The sequence below is a fragment of the Rhineura floridana genome, chromosome 6 (genome assembly GCF_030035675.1).
Source record: "Rhineura floridana isolate rRhiFlo1 chromosome 6, rRhiFlo1.hap2, whole genome shotgun sequence".
NCBI lineage: Eukaryota > Metazoa > Chordata > Lepidosauria > Squamata > Rhineuridae > Rhineura > Rhineura floridana.
The window spans coordinates 41,157,330-41,178,405 of NC_084485.1; the positions used below are offsets into that span (position 1 = coordinate 41,157,330).

Consider the following 21,076-nt stretch of genomic DNA (forward strand, 5'->3'; position numbering starts at 1 on the left):
CCAAAGGAAAGGGACCTAGCTGAGATGCACCTCCCAAAAAACTAATGGGACAGTGACCCTCTGTGACCAGGCACCAATACACCACTGCATTAAACTATGGTTTAGCAACATCCAAAGTAGGGACTTTATTGTGGATCTACCCAATTTGCACTTTCTGAAACAATATGTGAACCAAAACACAGCTGTCCTTCAAAATTCACACTTTTTTGAATCTTGTGATGCAGTTTTCCAACCAAATTATGTGTAGAAAAATGTGTATAGTAGAAGAGAGTATGCATAAAATGCATATATTAGTGAAAGTAACATAAAATGCATTATATTAGGAAAAATTGCTTGCAGAAATAAGTATATCAGGCAGATTTGTGTACAAAAATGTACAAGGAGAAATTGGCATTAAAATGCTGACAAATTTCCATGACAACTTCTTTTTTTAATGTGAACTGATGCAGAAATGTAGAAAACTGAACTTTAGACTGGAAAATAATGGAAACTGAGAGAAACCAAAATTAACAGATTCATTCATCCCTAATCCAAACATGACCATAGAATCTGCCAAACCTCAAGAGGAGCATAGACACTTCCATCTACAGATCTACTCAATGAATAACAAGATCATAGCAAGGTCGCAGTAAGAAGAGTCAGCTATTACAGGCGGGCCCTGCTTATACGGCAGGTTCCGTTCTGGACTGCCGCTGCAAAGCAGTAATCACCATAAAGCGGAACTCCTTGAGCATAATGGGGCACGTCACGCGAAAATGCCGCAAAAGCGCAAAAATGGCTTTAAAATGGGGAATTTTCCCTAATTGAAAGCCGCCATATTAGCGGAACGCCAGAATGCGAAGTGCCGGTAAGCAGGGCCCTACTGTAGCTGGTTTGTTGTGTGAGCTTTGGGACAGTTGCCATCATGTGTCCCAGTTTATGTGTATGTAATTACCTAAAACTTTCACAGTATTTTCTCTGTGTTTGATCAAGCAGACACTTGCCTTAAATTCATGAGATTTGTAGGAGTTATCCATGAATGCATGGGTTCTAAGCCTATGTATATTTGAATGTATGTGCATAGATCCCTGTACAAACATTACCTTGAATGCATGAAGGTCATGGGTTGAGTGCACAAAGAGCAATCATTACACACACACACTTATTTATTTATTTATAAAAATATTTGTATACTGCTATTTCATTAAAAACATCAGAGTGGTTTACAACATGTTTAAAACAACAACCATATAATTTAAAAAAACAATTGTTGCAAAAAAAGCATTTTCTTAATTGCCTGCATAAGCCTGGCGAAACAGAAAGGTTTTCAGCCAGTGCTTAAAAGTTAAAACAGAAGGTGCCTGCTGAATCTCTGTTGGCAGAGCATCCCAGAGAACTGGGCTGACGAAACTGAAGGCTCAATTTCGTGTCGATGTAAAGTGCGCCTTGCCAACTCAGGGGAGGACCAAAGCCGCTACTGCAGAAGATCTCAGTGATCAAGCTGGGATATAAGGGTTCAGGCAGTCCCTAAGATACCCTGGACCTAAGTTGTTTAGGTCTTAATTGAATCTGGCTCGGCAGCAGATGGGCAGCCAGTGCATTTTAAAAATGATGTCACATGTTGTCGGCCATATACATGTAGGACATATGCACACAGGCCTACAGATATTCTGCAACAGAAGATATGTTGACCTCAATGTAACTGGTAATTGGTTAAAGAGCTCCAGGAAATGGAGAATGGGAATACATGACAATTCTCACAATGGGGAGATGTGAAAAATGAGGTCCCCCAAGTATTGGAATTGGTGCTTTTTAATTCATTCATAAATTATCTGGAACTAGAGGTGAGCAGTGTGGTGCCCAAGCTTGCTAATGAAACCAAATAGTTCAGGGCTGTAGAAACAACAAAAAGATTGTGAGGCACTCCAAAAGGATCTCTTCAGAATGGTGTGATTCAACATAAACAAGTATAGGAACATAGGAAGCTGCCTTATACTGAGTCAGACCATTAGCCCATCTAGCCCAGTACACAGAGTGTCAGTGGTTCTCCAGGGTTTTAGGCAACAGTCTCTCCCAGTCCTGGGGATTGAACCAGGGACCTTTTGCATGCAAGGCAGCTGCTCTTCTACTGAATTACTTAGGACAAATAATCCTAACTTCATACATATGGTAAAGGTGTCTGAATTGGAGGTGACTGACCAGGAAAGAGATCTTGGAGTCGTGGTGGACAGTTCAATGTAAATGTTGGCCCAGTGTACAACTGTGAAAAGGGTGAATTCCATGTTAGGCATATTTAGGAAAGGGATTAGGAGAGAAAGTTGTCAATATCATGATTCTGTTACACTAATCTATGGTGTGAGGCAGAGCTTGGAAAAGTTACTTTTTTGAACTACAACTCCCATCAGCCCAATTCAGTGGCCATGCTGGCTGGGGCTGATGGGAGTTGTAGTTCAAAAAAGTAACTTTTCCAAGCTCTGGTACAGTTCTGGTTACAGCACCTCAAAAAGAATATTGTGGAACTGGAGAAGGTTCAGAAAGGGGCAACTAAAACGATCAAGGCACTGCAGGAACTCCTTTTTGGGGAAAGGTTAGAATGTCTTGGGTTTTTAGTTTAGAAAAAAGGCATGTAAGGGGGACATGATACTGATGTTTAAAATTGTGCATGGTGTGGAGAAAGTAGATAGAGACAATTTTGATGGCCACCAACTTCGATGGCTTTAAAAGAGGATTAGACAACTCCATGGAGGAGAAAGCTATTTTTAAATTTATTTTATTTATTATTTGATTTCTATCCCGCCCTTCCTCCCAGCAGCAGCCCAGGGCAGCAATGATTATTAGTCACAACAGCTATATTAACTACAGTACCAGAGATATTGGGCCTCTGATTACTAGGCACTGGGGATCACTAATAGGAGGGTGCTATTCTGCTCATGTCCTGTTCATGGGCTTCCAAAAGGCATGTGGCTAGCCCCTGTGAGAACAGAATGCTGGACTAGATGAACCTTTAGTCTGTCCCAGCAGGGTTTTTCTGACAATCACTCATTATTTCTATTATTTATTTATTTTAAAATGTTCTTTTTTAAAACAAAAATATCCTTTTTTTTAGAAGAGTATGTCATGCAATCATAACAAGAGACAATGATTATTCCAACATGTTTGGGTTCTTTTTTCTTGCGTTAGCTGCCATTCCATTGTTTCTTACAGTAACATTGGTGAGGCGTTACTAGAAATGTTTTAGGCCCATCTTTCTGCCACAACAAGCTTCTGAAAGCAGCTAGAATGATGAGTTACTGGCTCTTCCCAGGCCTTTCATCGATCTTTCCTGTCTAACGAGACAAAGAACCAGCCTCATATAGACAGCTGAGGGCAGCATATATGAATACCCTGGTGAGAAAAGAAGCGAGTTGCAGTGATACCTTTCTCTTTGTCAAATAGGTGACTAGTGTTAAGACTCAAGCATGTCTACATCCGCTGTAACACTGCCAAGCCTGAGAGCTTTAGGAATGACAGAGAGAACAAGACACTCTGTATCTGGATGCTAAACAGCCTTCTCTTGAACATGAAGAGCTGAAGGTGAAATCCTAGCAGCTGGTGTCTGATATCACTAAGACGTAAAAAAAAATCAAAGAGATTAAACAGGCACACAAAAAAGGTGTCCAGGATTATAACAATCATGGAATTTGATGTCCTTCCAGTCTTTTTAGCTCCAAGATAGGCACCACTTGAGTTTTATTTAGTTATTTAGCTTTCTGTCCCACTTTCTTTATAGAATTATCAGGTCATCAAAGCTGCTTACAATATTTTAACATCACATTTTAAATTCTTGGTTAACTAGTACTCACCTTTTGAGCTCCCTCTTGACTCTGCTACTGTGCCTCTTTTTCACAACACCCAGGCTTTGTTAACCCCCAAGTACATCTCTAGAATGGAGCCTCCATGCTCCTTTTAAAGCCTGGCAGATTTTGTAAGAGCCCAAGTAGTTGGTGTCTTTAGGCATCACCCTTTGGCATGTACCTGAAGACAGCTGTTTCCTGAGTCTCAAGGGTGTTTTTATGTCTAGGAGCCAAAGAAGAATCAGGTAGAATTCTGTCTTTGTGTGTGTTGCACTGGCAGTTTGGTGATAACTGTTGCCTTGGCAGTGCATTCTCTATTCTCTTTAAAAAGATGTAGATGTTTTTTTTAATATTGTGTGAGCCAAAACAGGGACTTAGGCTGAGTCTTTTCCACAGGTAATCATGAGATCAACCCTTTTCCTTGTTTGTTTGCCTCATGGTTAGGTTAGTAGTGACGGATGTGGAGGCCTTTCCAAAGCCAGTGTCACTGCAGCTGACATGGATGAAATAGGGCAGCAGCAAGTCTGGGGATTTGTAAGTGCACCAGCAAGAGTGCCATATTGGCTCTGCTGAGATGTCCGTGCCGTCCTGTCTTTGCTGATACCCTGCCCCATCCCAGCTCTGTCCAGGTTAGCTGCAGCAATGCAAGTGTGAGTAGGGTGGTTCCACAGCTCCACCTCACTTCATGGGCCATTCCTGGGTTGGGTAAGCATCACATTTAAACAATGTTAAATCGTTTGTGATGGGGCTAACAACTTTATTATGGGGCATAACCTTTGGTGGACTACAGTCCACTTTATCAGATGCATGAAGCGTTATCCTGAGAACCTGCTAGATATATTACAGCACATCGAGATTTAAATTCTATCACTTGTGCATAGGGTTGGCAGGCTCAGGCCCTGAGACTGATCCTGTATCTTTAGGAGAAGAGAAAGTCAGCTAAGTGCAGGTGTTCTTGCAACACTGTAATGGGAAAAACCACAAGGTGGAATTCTCCGTTCCTCCTGCACAGCTGTTAAAGATACAGAAGACCTCTTAGTTGCCAGACCTAGCCTCCAAGAGGTATTCTGTATCTTTAAAAGTTGTGCAGGGGGAAGGGAGAATTCCACTTTGTGTTTTTTCCCCATTACAGTGTTGCAAGAACACCTGCATTTGGCTGACTTTCTCTTCTCCTAAAGATACAGGATCAGTCTCAGGCCCTGAACTTGGCAACCCTACTTGTGGATGAGTCACGATGTATTTTTGTATCACACTATATGTTTTAATTGGCTTACCAATGGCAGGATTTCTGTTCTGTCAAATACTGTTTTGTTTTAATTTTACTTACTTACTTTGTGCATTCCATTTCCTTCTGATATCACTGTTTACAATCTCCATCACTTTGTATATGTGTACCTGCAACTCAGGAAAACAATGCATATGGTAAACTGGACTATAGCCAACAAAATTTTATGCCATAAGAAATGTGTAGTCTTTAAAGTGCCATAAGACTCTTAATTGTTTTTGCTTCAAGAGAGTAGCATGCCTCGACTGCCTTCAAGTCGATTCCGACTTATGGCGACCCTATGAATAGTGTTTTTATGGTAACGGGTTCCTATTTGTTTCCGGGCTAAATTCAAAGTGCTGGTTTTGACCTATAAAGCCCTACACGGCATGGGACCGCAATACCTGGTGGAACGCCTCTCCCAATATGAACCTACCCATACACTGCGCTCAACATCTAAGGCCCTCCTCCGGGTGCCATCCCATCGAGAAGCCCGGAGGGTTGTGACTAGAACTAGGGCCTTTTCGGTAGTGGCCCCCGAACTGTGGAATAGTCTCCCCGATGAGGTACGCCTGGCGCCGACGCTGCTGTCCTTTCGGTGCCAGGTGAAAACCTTTTTATATTCCCAGGCATTTTAAAGTGTATTTTAAATTGTATTTTATAGTTTATTTTATCAGTATTTTCATTATTGTTGTATTTTGACGTTGTTGGTTCTTTGTTATTGTTTGTTTTGATCTTTGATTTTGTTATACTTATTGTATTTATATATTGTGCTTGTTTTATCTCTTATGTACACCGCCCAGAGAGCCTTTTTGGGTTAGGGCGGTATATAAATTAAATTAAATAAATAAATAAAATAAATTTACCATTGCCTCTATCTGAGGCTGAGAGGCAGTGACTGGCCCAAGATCACCCAGTGAGCTTCATGGCTGTGTTGGGATTCGAACTCTGGTCTCCCAGATCATAGTCCAACACTCTAACCACTACACCACACTGGCTACCCTTCTGGAAATTATATTAGGGCTATCAACTGACTCAAGTATTTGGCCTTCAAGACGCAATCCATGTATTCTCCAGTGAACCTACACCTGGTAGTGAATGTGTGCAGGTTTTGACGCTTTTCTAGTTGTTTTTCACCATGATGAAGTTATCACACATGCCAACTACAAATGCAAATTGTCTGCTGATGAGATAGAGGACATTTACACACAAGGAGCATGTGTGTGTGTCTTTCTGCAGTGCAGTTGTAAAATCTACATTGGCAAAATCGTGTTTTTGCATTGTTTGCTGTATTAATAATGTTCACATTTGACAAAACAAAATACTGAGACACACAAATATGCTTTGATGTGAAATAAACATTTAAATTGATGGGTGCTCTTTTGAAATTTGACATGGCTGCTTACCTCTTTATAGTTGTGTTATTGAATAATTACTCTATTTGCTGGCAACATGCAATAGTTAATAAAAGTTAATTTGAGTTATTTTTATAGCTACTAGCATGTCTGCACTGGCAATTTGCCTCTGGCTTTCTGCTGCAGCTATCACTCATATCATGTTTGACTACTGATATTTGTAAGCCGTTCCATGAGCCTTTTGGTTAAAGAGCAAAGTAAAAATCCTTTACGTAAATAAATGAATATCACTGAAAGTTGGCAGTTGTAAGTAGTAGTTAGGTGCTAAATTTATCAGTTGACTAAGATTTATCTTGAGGTTAGGGATACTATAAAATTCTATCCAACCAGGAATGCAGTGTTCATTGTGGGCTATGCCTGGGTAGAACCCACTGAGGGCTTTCAAGTGGGTGCACATGATTCTGGTAACCTCTTATTACACCAGGCTGAACTAGGACTATCTATTAGGGTTGGCAGGTCAGAAGCATCCCAAACACTGAGATTTCAGGGGCAGGCCCTAGTGATGTCACGGGGCAGATTGTAGTGATGTCATGAGGATGGGCCATAGTGATATCATAGGGGCAGGCCCAGGTGACCCCATAGGGGCAGGCCCTAGTGATGTCATTAAGCATGATACATTAAGCATCAGCCACAGTTGCTTGGAGCATACAGTTCCAACAAAAACATTTCTCTGATTGGAAATTAAGTCAGAAGTCTTAGCTACAAGATGGAGCCTGGGTAGGGAACATTTAATATTGCCTACATGTTTCTGGCAAGAAGGATTTAAGTGCCCTCAAGCCAGCCCAGCCATTGTAGGAAGAAAGAAGCCCAGTATCATGGAGATGTTAGGAGCACTCAGGAATAAAGATGGATGCCCCTGAAGGTTACAATTCTAAACATACTTACTAAGCCCCATAGAACTCAATAGGACTTAGTTCTGAGTAGATATGGTTTGAATTGTGCTGTTGGTAAAGCTTGACTAGGGATGGGTTGGCAACCACCTGCCTGGAATGCCCTACCTGTGCTTTTTAATATGGCTGCTCCAAACATCTTTACAGATTTGACTCTTCATTTCAGAAAGAGGTTTGAGAAATGAATATGAGTAAGAAGATTCTCTCCCCTTTTCTGTCTACCTTGTGGGCTGCTGTAAACTCACTTTGCCAGCCAACCCAATTACAGTGAGTAATTGACAGAGAGAAAACACACATGGTTTGATCTACCTTCACAGGCAGCAGCTTGGAAACAATTGCAGCCACATTTCCCAGTATGTGAATTCTCTTTTGGGCACTATTGGGCAAGAAACAAACCTTCATACAACCAACAAGGTACATTATCAGTGGGTTTAATGGGGGTCAGCTGAGGGCATGTAACCACTGTTGTTGCTTCTATGGATATAAGGGAGTGAGGTTAAAGGTAAATGAAATGGAAACAGAAAAAAAACATAGTGATAATTTCCTAAATGTAATACCATACCAACCACAACAATATTCCTATGAGTGAGGCAGAAAACTCAGCAACCCACAACCAGTCAGGATTCATAACCAAAAACCAAAACTAAAAAAATCCAGGCCTCCGATCAGCCAAGGTCACAGAAATCCCCATTCAGCACAGCCTGACTTGGGGGCTGCAGTCAGGGCAGAATGCTGGGGCACAATTGCTGACAAGAGTGAGACCCTATCAGCAAATAATACCTCTACTCTGAAATCTGCACTGGTTGCTGATTTGCTACCAGGCCAAGGTGTGCTTTCCATGTTACCTGTACCACGTAGTTTTTGCCAATCATTTTATTATTTTAATTCCTTTTGTAAACCCCTTTGAGTTTTTTTTTACAATAAAGTGGAATATAAATGTTGTAAATGAAATACATAAACAAATTTTGGAGTCAATGTGATCCTTGGGTCTCTTTCCACTTTTAGGAACAAAGAAATCTACCTTACAGCAACACAGGCCATTTGATACCATCTAGGTCATTACTGATCACATGGATTAGCATTGGCTATCCAGGATTCCAGGCAATTGTCTTTTCCATAAATTGAATTTTGGACCTTTGCATCCAAAGCATATGCCCTGCCACTGACCTACAACCTTCCGCCGATTGAAAAAGTGTTTTTTAAAATTGTTCTTTTCAATTCCGTAATGAATGCACAGCATACCTAGGGCACATCCACATCATTCATTTCAAGCACATTAAATGTACATTTCATAGAATCACAGAATAGAAGAGTTGAAGAGGACTATAAGGCCATCAAGTCCAACCTCCTGCTCAATGCAGGAATCTAAATCAAAACATTCCTGACAGATGGCTATCCAGCTGCCTCTTGAATGCCTCCAGTGTTGGAGAGCCCACTAGCTCTCTAGGTAATTGGTTCCATTGTCGTATGGCTCTAACAGGAAGTTTTTCCATATGTTCAGTCAAAATCTGGCTTCCTGCAACCTGAGCCCATTATTCCTTGTCCTGCACTCTGGGATGATTGAGAAGAAATCCCCGCCCTCCACTGTGTGACAACCTTTCATATATTTGAAGAGTGCTATCATATCTCCCTTCAGTCTTCTCTTCTCCAGGCTAAACATGCCCAGTTCTTTCAGTCTTTCCTCATAGGGCTTTGTTTCCAGTCCCCTGATCATCCTTGTTGCCCACCTCTGAACCTGTTGCAGTTTGTCAGCATCCTTCTTGAAGTCTGGAGACCAGAACTGGACGCAGTACTCAAGATGAAGCCTAACCAGTGCTGAATAGAGGGGAACTAATACTTCACACGATTTGGAAACTATACTTCTGTTAATGCAGCCTAATATAGCATTTGCCTTTTTTGCAGTCACATCGCACTGTTGACTCATATTCAGCTTATGATCAATTAGAATTCCAAGATTCTCACATGTCGTATTGTTGAGCCAAGTATCCCACATCTTATAACTGTGCATTTGGTTTCTTTTTCCTAAGTGTAGAACTTTGCATTTGTCCCTGTTGAATTTCATTCTGTTGTTTTCAGCCCAATGCTCCAGCCTATCAAAGTCCCTTTGAATTTTGTTTCTGTGTTCCACGGTATTAGCTATGCCCCCCAATTTTGTATCCTCTGCAAATTTGATAAGCATGCTCTGTACCTCCTCATCCACGTAGTTAATAAAAATGTTGAAGAGCACTGGGCCCAGGACCGAATCCTGTGGTACCCCACTCGTTACTTCCACGCAGTTTGAGAAGGAACCATTGATAAGCACTCTTTGAGTATGATTCTGGAGCCAACTGTGGATCCACCTGATAGTTGTTCCATCCAGCCCACATTTAGCTACCTTGCTAATCAGAATATCATGGGGCACTTTGTCAATCCTGCCCCTTCCACTTCATGTTTCCCAGGAGGGTCATAGACCCTTTTTTGGGAGAAGACTGAACCAAAGTAGGAATTGAGCACTTCTGCCTTTTCTTTGTCATCTGTTATCATTTTGCCATCCTCACTGAGTAGCTGTGCCACCATTTCTTTTCTCTGTCTTTTACTATGGCCATACCTGAAGAAAGCTTTTTTGTTGCTTTTAGCATCTCTCACTAACCTCAGCTCATTCTCAGCTTTAGCCTTCCTGATGCCATCCCTGCAATTCTGTGATACCTGTCTGTACTCTTCCTTTGTGGTCTGGCCTTCTTTCCACTTCCTGTATGTGTCCTTTTTTTGTTTTCAGGTCATCTCTAAGCCTTTTGTGAAGCCACATTGGCTTCTTCTGCTGTTTCTCCTTTTTTTCCTTGTTGGAATTGCTTGCCATTGTGCTTTTAGAATTTCCTTTATAGAAACCCCCACACATCTTCGACTCCTTTTCTCATTAGGGTCGCTTGCCATGGAACTGTACTTACAATTGTTCTGAGTTTATTAAAGTCAGCTTTCCTGAAGTCCAGGGTGCGTGTATGGCTACTCTCAGCTTTTGCTTCTGTTAAAATCAAGAATTGAAGTGTGGTGTGGTCACTTTCTCCCAGAGTTCCTGTAACTGCCACTTCATCCACCAAATCATCTCTATTGGTTAGAATCAAGTCCAGGATAGCTAATCCTCTGGTTGCTTCCTCCACTTTCTGTGAGAAAGTTATCTCCAATACAAGTCAGAAATTTCTTGGAGGGGCTGTGTTTGGCAGAATTTGTCTCCCAACAGATATCAGGATAATTGAAGTCCCCCATTACTACTACATCATGCCTCCTCGAAACATTGGCAATTTGCTTTTCAAAAGTTACATTCTCGTCTTCTCCTTGATTGGGTGGTCTGTAATAGACTCCAATCACCACATTCCTTTTATTCCTTGCCCCATTAATTTTAATCCAGATACTCTCTGTGGAGCCACCAAGCTCATCTTCCTATATTTCTGTGCAGGGATATATATTTTTAACATATAGCGTGACTCCACCTCCCTTTTTATTCCTTCTGTTCTTTTTGAACAAGTTATATCCTTCAATTGCTGTATTCCAGTCATGGAAGTCATCCCACCAAGTTTTTGATATCCCTATCAAGTCGTAATTGCCCTCCTGTATTAAGAGTTCAAGTTCATCCTGCTTGTTTCCTATGCTCTGCACATTAGTATACAGACATCGAAGACCATGTGATTTATGGCTTGGCTTCCTTACTACATTTTCTGAGGAGTGTTACTGGGCTTATTAGAGCCGATCTCTCTATTTATTTAATTTAATTTATTTATTTAAAATATTTCTATCCCACCCTTCTACCCTATAACAGGGCACTCAGGGCAGCTTATAAAAATAAAATCAAACATGGACATAATAAAATGGTAAACAGTAAAACATTAAAATAAATTAAAATATATAAAATAAATTAAAATACATAAAATAAATTAAAATACATAAAATACAATATATATATATATAGTCACCTATGAAGGCAGAAGCTGAAACGTTTATTTAATATAATAAAAACCTCTGTTTGGTTAATCACAATTACATTTATATATATATATTTTAGGTGATTAACGGAATCCTTATAGGGATCCAGAGCAAGCTTGAGTGAAGTTCTGTTTGTTGCTTTCAAAACTGTCTTATATATATATATATAAAAGTAATTGTGATTAACCAAACAGAGGTTTTTATTATATTAACAAAACGTTTCAGCTTCCGCCTTCATCAGCGGCTAAAATACAAATGCTGTTACCAAGGTGGCAGTTATAGAGCTTTGAGGATGGAATGCTCAGAGGGGCTTCATTTGCAGAAGCTAAGTAGTGGTGGTACTGTCCTCCAGGTTAGGCCATGTGGTGCCAATGTGTGCAGAGAGTATATCCAAAAGTTCTCCCTTTTGGTCAGTGCTGATGGATCTGCTGGCATCTCTATCGCTGTTATGGAAAAGTCCAACAGGCTGTGACCCTCGATATTAAAATGCTATAAATACACACACACACACACACACACACACACACACACACACACACACAGGGATCGGTACTAAAGGGACTACAAAGGTAAAATTTAACGTAGAAGGCATGAAATCAGTGTCAGGCTCTACCTTCAGTCCCTCCCAAAGGCTCTCTGGAACAAGATCATTTTCAGAAGTCTCCGGAAAACTAACAGGGAGGGAACAGAGCGAACATCTTGGGGTAGAGTATTCCAAAGCTTGGGGGCCACAGCTGAGAAAGCTCTCTCCCGCGTGCCTGTAAATCTAACATATTTATTTATTTATTTATTTATTTATTGCACTTGTATACCGCCCCATAGCCGAAGCTCTCTGGGCGGTTTACAGCAATCAAAAACATTAAAACAAATATACAATTTAAAACACATATTTTAAAAACAATTTAAAACACAATTTTAAAATTTATAACAATATAAAAACAATTTAAAACATCTTTCACTCCAGGCACGCAGAGGAGACCAGAGGCAGATGATCTTAAATCCCAGGCAGGTACATATGGACATAAGCAATCCCTCAGGTACATTGGTCCAAGGCCATTTAGGACTTTAAAGGTCAGAACCAGCACTTTGAATTGGGCCTGGAAACACTGAGAGCCAGTGGAGTCGATAAAGCACAGAGGTAATATGCTCTCTGCACCATGCTCTGTTCCCATTACTGTGCATGAGCCTTCATCAGTCGTTACCACCAAGTTTACGTCTCCCTCCCCCATAGGATTCAGTTTAAAGCCCTCCTGATGAACTTCTCCATGCTGTGGCCAAACACATTCTTCCCAGTCCTTGTGAGATGCAACCCATCACTTGCCAGCAGTCCATCTTCCAGGAAGCATAGCCTGTGACCCCAGAATCCAAATCTCTCATGCTGGTCCCACCTTTATAGCCATTCATTCACACAGAGTATTTTTCCTTCCCTTTCTACTCCTCTTCTAAGTACTGGAAGGATGGATGAAAAAACTATCTGGGCCCCCAAAGTCCTTCCTTCCCAGAGCTTCAAAGTCTGATGTGATTTCTTCATAGCTCCATTTGGCAGTATCATTTGTTCCCACATGGATGAGGAGAAAGGGATACCTGTCGGTGGGCTTGATGAGTGATGGCAACCCTTCCATCACATCTCTACTCCATCCTTCTTTGAAGCACATGAATCCCACCACACAATTATGGGAACTGGAGTTTGTTAAGGGTGGTGGGAACAATAACTATGAGGGGGAAACTACACTTCCCAGGATTCTTTAGGGGAAGTCATGTGCTTTAAATGTGAGTTGGATGTTCTTTAAATGTATTGTGTGGATCTACTTAATAAATTTTGCCTGTATGTATATTGTTTTAATTATTTTTAAAAAATAAATAAAAATGAGCTATAAAGTTTACTGGGTGACTATGGGCTACTCACCATGTCTCAGCCTAATGAGGATGAAGTCAATGGAGGGGAACCATGAACACCCCAAGAAAGGACACACTTAAAATGTAGAGGAAATAATAATGTACAACGATAGTGTGAAATCAAACACTTATTGGGACATAGTATGAAGAAATATTTATATAAGCCTGACTGTCAAAGATGTTTATTATTTACACAACCTGTAAAGATATTTGTAGTGCAATCCTATGTTTGCTTACTCAGAAGCAATCCCAATGTATTCAATGGGGCTTACTCAAACAGGGAAGCGTGCACAGAACTGTAGCCTCAAGTGATAAGGAACACTCACCCAACCCAAAATTCAGAATCATACCACTTTAAGCTGTTTTGTAACTGTTTATACTTTTTATGGTTATTGGATTTTAAAGGGATTTATTTCTTGTTGTGAGCTGCCTTGATCTCCCATTGGCATTCCTACCTCACAGGTTTGTTGGGAGGATTCCATATACACACACAAACTGGAGATGTAAAAATACATAGACACCATATAATAGTTTATTGTCAAAACCAGTTCGTCATTGCAGAACATTTTTTTAAATAAAACCAGTGTTAGTTTCCTGCTAATAGAACCAGTGATATCTATGTAAACCCTGCCTAATTGCTTTAAAAAATAGGATTGGAGTGGAAGAGAAAGATTTAGAACACAAACACATTTCTTTGCTATGTTCACTCAAAAGTCCCATCAATTTACAGAACAATCCTAACCATGTCTACTCAAAAGTCAGTCCTATTGAATTCAGTGGGGTTTACTCTGGGTATGTGGGATTAGCATTGCAGCTTTACTCTCAGTACAGAAAGTATTGGATTAAAGCTTCATATTGGGAAGGTTTTCAAAACACTCCCCTCTTCCACAACCCAGGAAAATTTAAACTTGTTTGACTCCTGCACAAAAGAGAGGAAAAACTCTGAAAGCTATAAACTTATTCAGTTCATGATATTTTCAGATTATGCAGGAAAAAATAACAGTTTTCTACCTTTGCAATGGAGTCTAGGTACTGCCTGGAGGCCCAGAAATCCCTTGTCATTCACAACCCTGACTTCACTATTGGCTACAAACCTGAAAGGGTGGGGTTAGAGTAGCCAGCTAGGAGATCATTTCACAGAATTTGTGGGGGGCCCTGATGTTTTGGTATAATTTTGTGAACCAAACCACCTAGAAACTTACTTTTTTTAAAAAGAAAAAATGAAAGCGGAGAGACCAGAGATTAAGATGACTCACCCAGACACCTGGAGAAGACCCCAAAAATCCAAAATCTCCAGGTGAAAACCAGACACTTTGCAACCCTACTATCTATGCTTCTCTTGTGATTCATGCCTTGGACCTGGGTTATGGAAGCAAGCTTGAATCAGTTTTTGCCCTTTTGCCCTTCTTCTCTGAATTTTTCATTTTGTACCCATCCCTATTCTTGGAATAAGCAAAAGTCTTTAATTAGTATCCACTGTACTGAGAGAAAAAGCCACTAAGGCTGCAATCCAGTGCATGTCTATTCAGAAGTAAGCTCCATTGGGTTCAACGTACTCCCAGGTAAGTGTGTATTGGCTTGGATTGCACCTAAATGGTTAATGTATCTAGGCCCAGAAAGCTAAGTGCTCTTCCTGAGTTTAGTTTCTCTTTTACCTTTCTTCCTTGCTTCTTCTGTAAGGAGTAATGGTTGCTTATTGTACAAGTGTCAGGCATTATTATTTTGCAAGTGCCTTTAGTGAAAAAGGGAAAAGCAACATAAAACAAAATTCAAAGCTGCATCACCCTGCATACAATTGTTCTGGCTGGTATTGGGGGAAACAAAACAGAGATTGGTGTTTATATTATCCCCTATCACGTATGAGATCAGCAACAAGTTTTGAAGGATCTCTAAGATTCCAGAGGCTGCAGCAGGTTTTGTGTACTATCAGGATTAGTGGAGAGAAACAAATTATGTGAGAGGAAACACACACACACACTTGAGAAATCTCCACACACACACATTCCAACTCCTGACTGGTTAGAAATTACTTCATTTCTAGTCTCTAGTGAATATTTCTGGAATTTGCTCAGCTTTTTGGTATGAGGAACCAGAGGACTCTTGCTCACAGTGCTACATTGACCATATTATAACCATTTGCCCTGTGATCCTTGTTTTTTCTCTTATGCTCTTAGGAATACAGGAAGCTGCCATATACCAAGTCAGACAAATGGTCCAACTAGTTCAGTACAGTCTAAACTGACAAGTGGCAGCTCTCCAAGGTTTGAGGCAGGAGACATTCTGCTTGTTTCTACCTAGAGATGCCGAAGACTGAATCTGGGACCTTCTGCATGCAAAGCAGATACCCCGTCACTGAGCTACGGGCCTCCTTCTTGTGCTATCTGAATGAATTCTTTTAACATTAACTATTCAGTCTTGCTTCCATTTGTTTTGAGGTTCCTCTTCCGCCTTTCCCAACCTTTGGGTGTCCAGATGTTGCTGGACCTCAGTTCCCATCATTCCTGACCATTCGCCATGCTGGCTGGACCTGATGGCACTGTAGGCCAACAACATCTGGGGATCCAAAGGTTGGGAAAGGCTGTGATGGCTGCAGCCTTATTATTTTAATTTCTTGTGCTTTTAAAATTTGTTTACTGGATCATTAAGTGTTCTCCTGGATCAGAGTTTCTTGTTTTTTTGATGTAACTTTTGCTTTGCTTACTTACAGGGTCAATTTATCCTCAACCAGTTGAATTTTTTTGCTGTTTCTCTTTCAGTGTGTATCAGCTTGTTGTGAAAGAAGAGAGGCCACAGAAGTCACGAAGAGCTGCAGACATTATCGAGTGCTTCTCTGTTCCAGTGAGCTACAAAAATGCTTCAAATTTTGACACTCCGCATTACTTTGCAGCAGAGTTGAAACCAGTCAACCTTCCTGTCACACAGCCCTTCACAGTGGGAGACAACAAAACGTATAATGGCTACTGGAATGCTCCACTTTCACCACTAAAAAGCTACAGCATTTATTTTCAGGCCCTCAGTAAAGCAAATGGGGTAAGTGTAGCAAGAACAAGTTTAACTTTCTGGCTTAGGCATCCTTGTAATTGTGATCTCTGGCTTGGTTGGAAGAACTTCAGTTCAACATTTTGTTAAAAATAGATGCTCTTGAGTTCTAAAACCCCATGTCAATATTTCTCAAGTGTTGTTTCATTATTAAAATAACAGAGTTTTTGGGGACCTTAAATTTATGCCTGCCAGTTTAGGGTTATACTTCATACATCTGATGCAGTGGATGAAAGGCCTCTGCCAAAATAGCCTTATTAATTTTTAAGGTGCCACTGTTGTTTTTTGCTACAACAGACTAAAATAGTTATCCTTCTAGAAAATGTTACAGTGGAAGATTTCATATTAAGATAACTATAGCACATGGATGTGAAAAGACATTGTTTTCCTTTCCACCCTGTATCTGAAGTATGTTGCACCATTTCCTTTTCGCTGCAGTTCATTCTCTGCAAAAACAGTGTTATTTAGCTCGCTGTTCATGGTGGACAAATTTAATAATGTAATTGATTACACTGTTGATATGTGATTCCACATAATTCAATTGGGGGACATAATCAATAAGGTACTAAAAAATAGTGACAGCCCCAATTGTAAACTGAAAAAATAATGACAGTGAATACTGATTGCATTTGCCTGCCTGATTTGCATTCCAGCTTGCAGTTGGACATGCAAACTGATGCAATTTCCAGTACCACTTTCCATTTTGATGGAATTCTCCAACATCTCTACTGTAGCAAGAGTGCAAGGTGCCAGCCAATTATTGCTAGCAAGGGGTTTATGATAGAATGTGTCTATAACTGTTCATTTGAACAATTATATGCACTTCTATAATTATGCTAAATAAAAGTATGTGACCTCAGTGGAACCCTCTATTATTTATGTTGGTACACTATATGCTGAGTATGTTTCCTACCTCAGCCCTCAGTGATATTGTTCATTTAATTTAGATTTCTGATGCCTCTATACAGAGACATGGCTGTTTGGTTTGGTGTATCATCCTGAAAATTAGACTTAACCTTCCCTTGTGGATGTGTGTCTTACTAAATTATTTATTTCTTACATTTGAGTTCCTTCTTTCTATCAAATGGTGGCACAATGCAAACTACAATAAAATACATTGTCATATACATAGATATACACATGTCATATACACATGCATACACACACACACACACACGTGTCTAGCTAGTATCCCTTTATGGAGTAGTTACTGAGGAATGAAAATTTTATTTATTCAAATTCAATATAATATGCCATATACATAGATAATATGATTGCAAAGAATAGGTTGGTTTGTTATGGTTTTCTCAGCAACAGAATCTGGTAGAAATGGAAGCCCTTCTCGTGGGCTTGTTTCTAACATTTGGTTTCTGCTCCAGAGTTTTACCCTCACTGGAGGTTGTCCTTGAGTTTCTCCTGAGATCCCCCCCCCAGCTCCTATTCCCCACTTGCTTCTATGTCCCATCCAGGAATGGCCAGGGTTCCATTCAGGTCATTGGTTCCTATATTCTTCCGAGGCAAGAAAGGTTTGCATATGATGACAGTTGATTTAGGGTAGCTTATCATTATTTTCTCAGCAACAGTTGATTTAGACCCCAGAACAAGAAAGGAGTAGCAGTTCATACAGTTGACATCCACGCTATTACCTATTGAATCATACACCATGAGGCTGCAGTTCACATCTTCCTGTTTCAGGAAGATTGTTTGAAAGTAAAGCCTACACTTCTAATATGAAGTAATATTCTGCAGCAATTAAATCTATATCCACCATGACAATCCATGTGCCAGTGTGTATCTTGGCCTTTTGGGTATGTTTTGAGCAATTATATATCATCCAGTTTAGTTTTAAACAAGAATGAATGAAGAGACGAATGTAGAAAAGTTACCATGGTTTTGCCAAGCTGCATTGTCTGCATTTGGTATATATGTGAGGGTGCTGTGGATCTGGGTGGGAAATTAATATGAGAGAATGTGACTGTTTGGGGGAAAGAATTGATCATATTTCTCCTTCTCCAACAAGTATGAAGCTTGGTTTAGCATTTTGTTTTGTTGCTTTTCCTTTATATCAAACTCTGACTTATTTCAGTTAAGCATCTGGCTTTTAGCAAGCCCATGGAACAAATTTCACACCATTCAGAAAGCAGGTGATTTGAATAACAAAGCCAAAGAATATTCTGTTTCACACATGTTCTATTTAGATTACCTTCTGGAACAAACACCAGATAATCCAGCTCCCCTGTGACACCCCACAATAAGAACTCAAATGAGCATCTGTCCTACACACACACAGACACACACAGTGTTGCGTAACAAAAGGAAAGGAAGCTCATGATCTAAACAAGTTGCAATTTGCCACACTTTTTATATAACTGGCAATTAATTACGCTATTTTTCAATGCAACACTACAGCTAATGGTAGCAGAGACTATGAGAGCTTGGAGCTGAACTCACTCTGCTACAGAATGAAGCTGCATCATTGCAAAGATCCTGCCCTGTTTATTGCTTTTTAATCTAGTAGCTTTTTGACTATGCTCAGTAAATTTATTTCAAAGGAAATTTTAGCAAAGTTTTAGGGTAAAACATAAATTGGATGTGCTTAGAAATGATGTTGAAATCATTGTTATCCAAACCTTGACCTGTATAGGAAAGAATCACATGACAAGCAGACATACTCCAAATTGGCCATATAACAGAACTTCATTGGCTGTAATTGATACTTGACAGGCACAACCCATTTCAGCAGCTCACAGGGCTTACCTAAACCTATGTTTGCACACTTTTTAAATTTCCTATTGGCTACTGGGTGACCTTGGGCCAGTCACTGCCTCTCAGCCTCAGAGGAAGGCAATGGTAAACCACTTCTGAATACCGCTTACCATGAACACTCTATTCATAGGGTCGCCATAAGTCGGAATCGACTTGAAGGCAGTCCATTTCCATTTTACCCCTGATGTAGGGTGTAGGAGCCTGATCAGCGACTAGACTTCCTCAATGGCCACTTTAAGAGTAGAGACAGGGGGTTAGGGCTCTTGCACTGAGCACCCAAAGTGTCCTGCCAGGACATTTTACCAGATATTCCACTATTCCACAACCCTCTTTGCCCTTTGGTTTCCTATTGGTGGGTTACATGACCATATACATGACCACCACCCCCACAGAGATGGAAGGCATCCAATGGAAAAGACAAATAAGAAGAACCAGCCTCAAGATGCTGCAGACTATTGTATGTTTTCTTAATGTCCTCTGTGTTTCATCTAGGACAGACCTTTCTCAGGGGCTTTTCTGTTGGAGGGTTAGCTATTATCCCTTACCTCTGAGAGCGATACATTAGTCTGAAGTCTTTCAGTTGCTGATTCCTAGTGTAGAGATCTAAAATATTCCTAAACCTTGCACAAGATGTGCTTTAGGGGGAGAAACTGTAAGAATCCATGCCTTGAGATGCAGGCTTTTCACACTGCACTTTATTCCATTATTCCGATGATTTCTTACCTAGTAATTGCATATTATATTTGACCTTTCACATGACGTAAAATCTAGGTCCTGAAATCTATTGGAATATAGTGGAAGATTAGTGCTAATTTTCATGACAAATAATACCAGAAATAATCCGTTTGCAAACCTGGAAGATCACAGGAGCTTTGTACTAGCTGCTCACATGACAGGCATGCAGGCATGCAATGCATTCCTGCCCTTTAGGTGCACACCTTTTGTTTTTTAACCTGACCAAAATTGTACCGGTATTCGGTATAGGCACAGATAGTAGCATTCCTTTCCTCCTTTTACCGTACACACCTCTGTCCAAACACTAACTTGAGCAGTGAATTATGGGGAACTACAGTTTGCATGTGAATAATGGGTTAGGGATGACAACAAAGTGCTGTTTGTTGCAACAGTGTGAAAGATAGTTGTGTGAAATGTTGGTATATTGGCTGAAAAAGCCACGATTCCTTAATGCAACAGGTACTACAACGTGAAAGGAATTTTAGAAATTGGGACAGAAGTGCTACCATTTTAATCCATTAAACCAATGCAATAAGTCCCATGTCTGAATGCAGCCATAGTAAAAAAAAAAATTGCTACTTTAGCCCATAGAGAACATACTTGCCAGAACGAGGTGTTATGGAAACTGAACAATATTTTAGTCCTTTAAAATATTCAGATATGATGAGAAGTTCCACACTGCAATGCCATGCTGATGCTTGCAAAGTGCGCACAAAGTGTACCAAGTGAATGGGCCCCTGCTACATACGGTAATTTATGCAACATTAATTCCACCAGAGACCTGTACATGACAGTATCAAAACATAAGTGGAAAGAAAAGCCCGAAGAATATTACTGCCTGACAGAGTAATTTTACAGAACCACAAAGACATTTTATGATGTGCAACATGATCATGTGCAGTATGGGTGTGATCTGTATCAATAAATAATTCAGAGGGAGAAAGAAAGATTCTGAACACTGGTGGTAGCACACATTTGCTGTTGATGGGGTGGATAATAAGTTTTCTGCAGATCCAGAATCAAGGCAGGGAGTAAGCATAATCTAAATATATGTCAGGGGTCTTGGGTCTGAAATCAGGGCTTGCTGTAGGTGTAGCCTGGCTCCTTGCCTGGACAGCCCCATCTCCCACAATGGACGTACTTCCTCAGGACCTTTTGATCTCCTCTCACTGAGTTTCGGGGCCGTATGGCAGAAACCTCCAAACAAGCCCTGCAAATAGTGTCAAATGATAGGGATGGCAGCAAATTAGCCCTGCACCAGTATCCAGCATGTGAAGGGGGAGTGACATCATTCTGTGCAACATC

At 40.4% G+C, this 21,076-nt stretch overlaps 1 protein-coding gene across 21 annotated transcripts in view; it reads left to right on the forward strand.

The window, feature by feature from the left end:
- Positions 1 to 21,076, forward strand: part of PTPRT (protein tyrosine phosphatase receptor type T) — a 977,341-nt gene that overhangs the window by 809,165 nt on the left and 147,100 nt on the right. For all 21 annotated transcript variants that reach the window (XM_061631522.1, XM_061631524.1, XM_061631514.1 and 18 more), the window contains one exon: positions 15,988 to 16,261. In XM_061631522.1, coding sequence (XP_061487506.1) covers positions 15,988 to 16,261 — 274 coding nt within the window. The remainder of the gene's footprint in view (positions 1 to 15,987; positions 16,262 to 21,076) is intronic.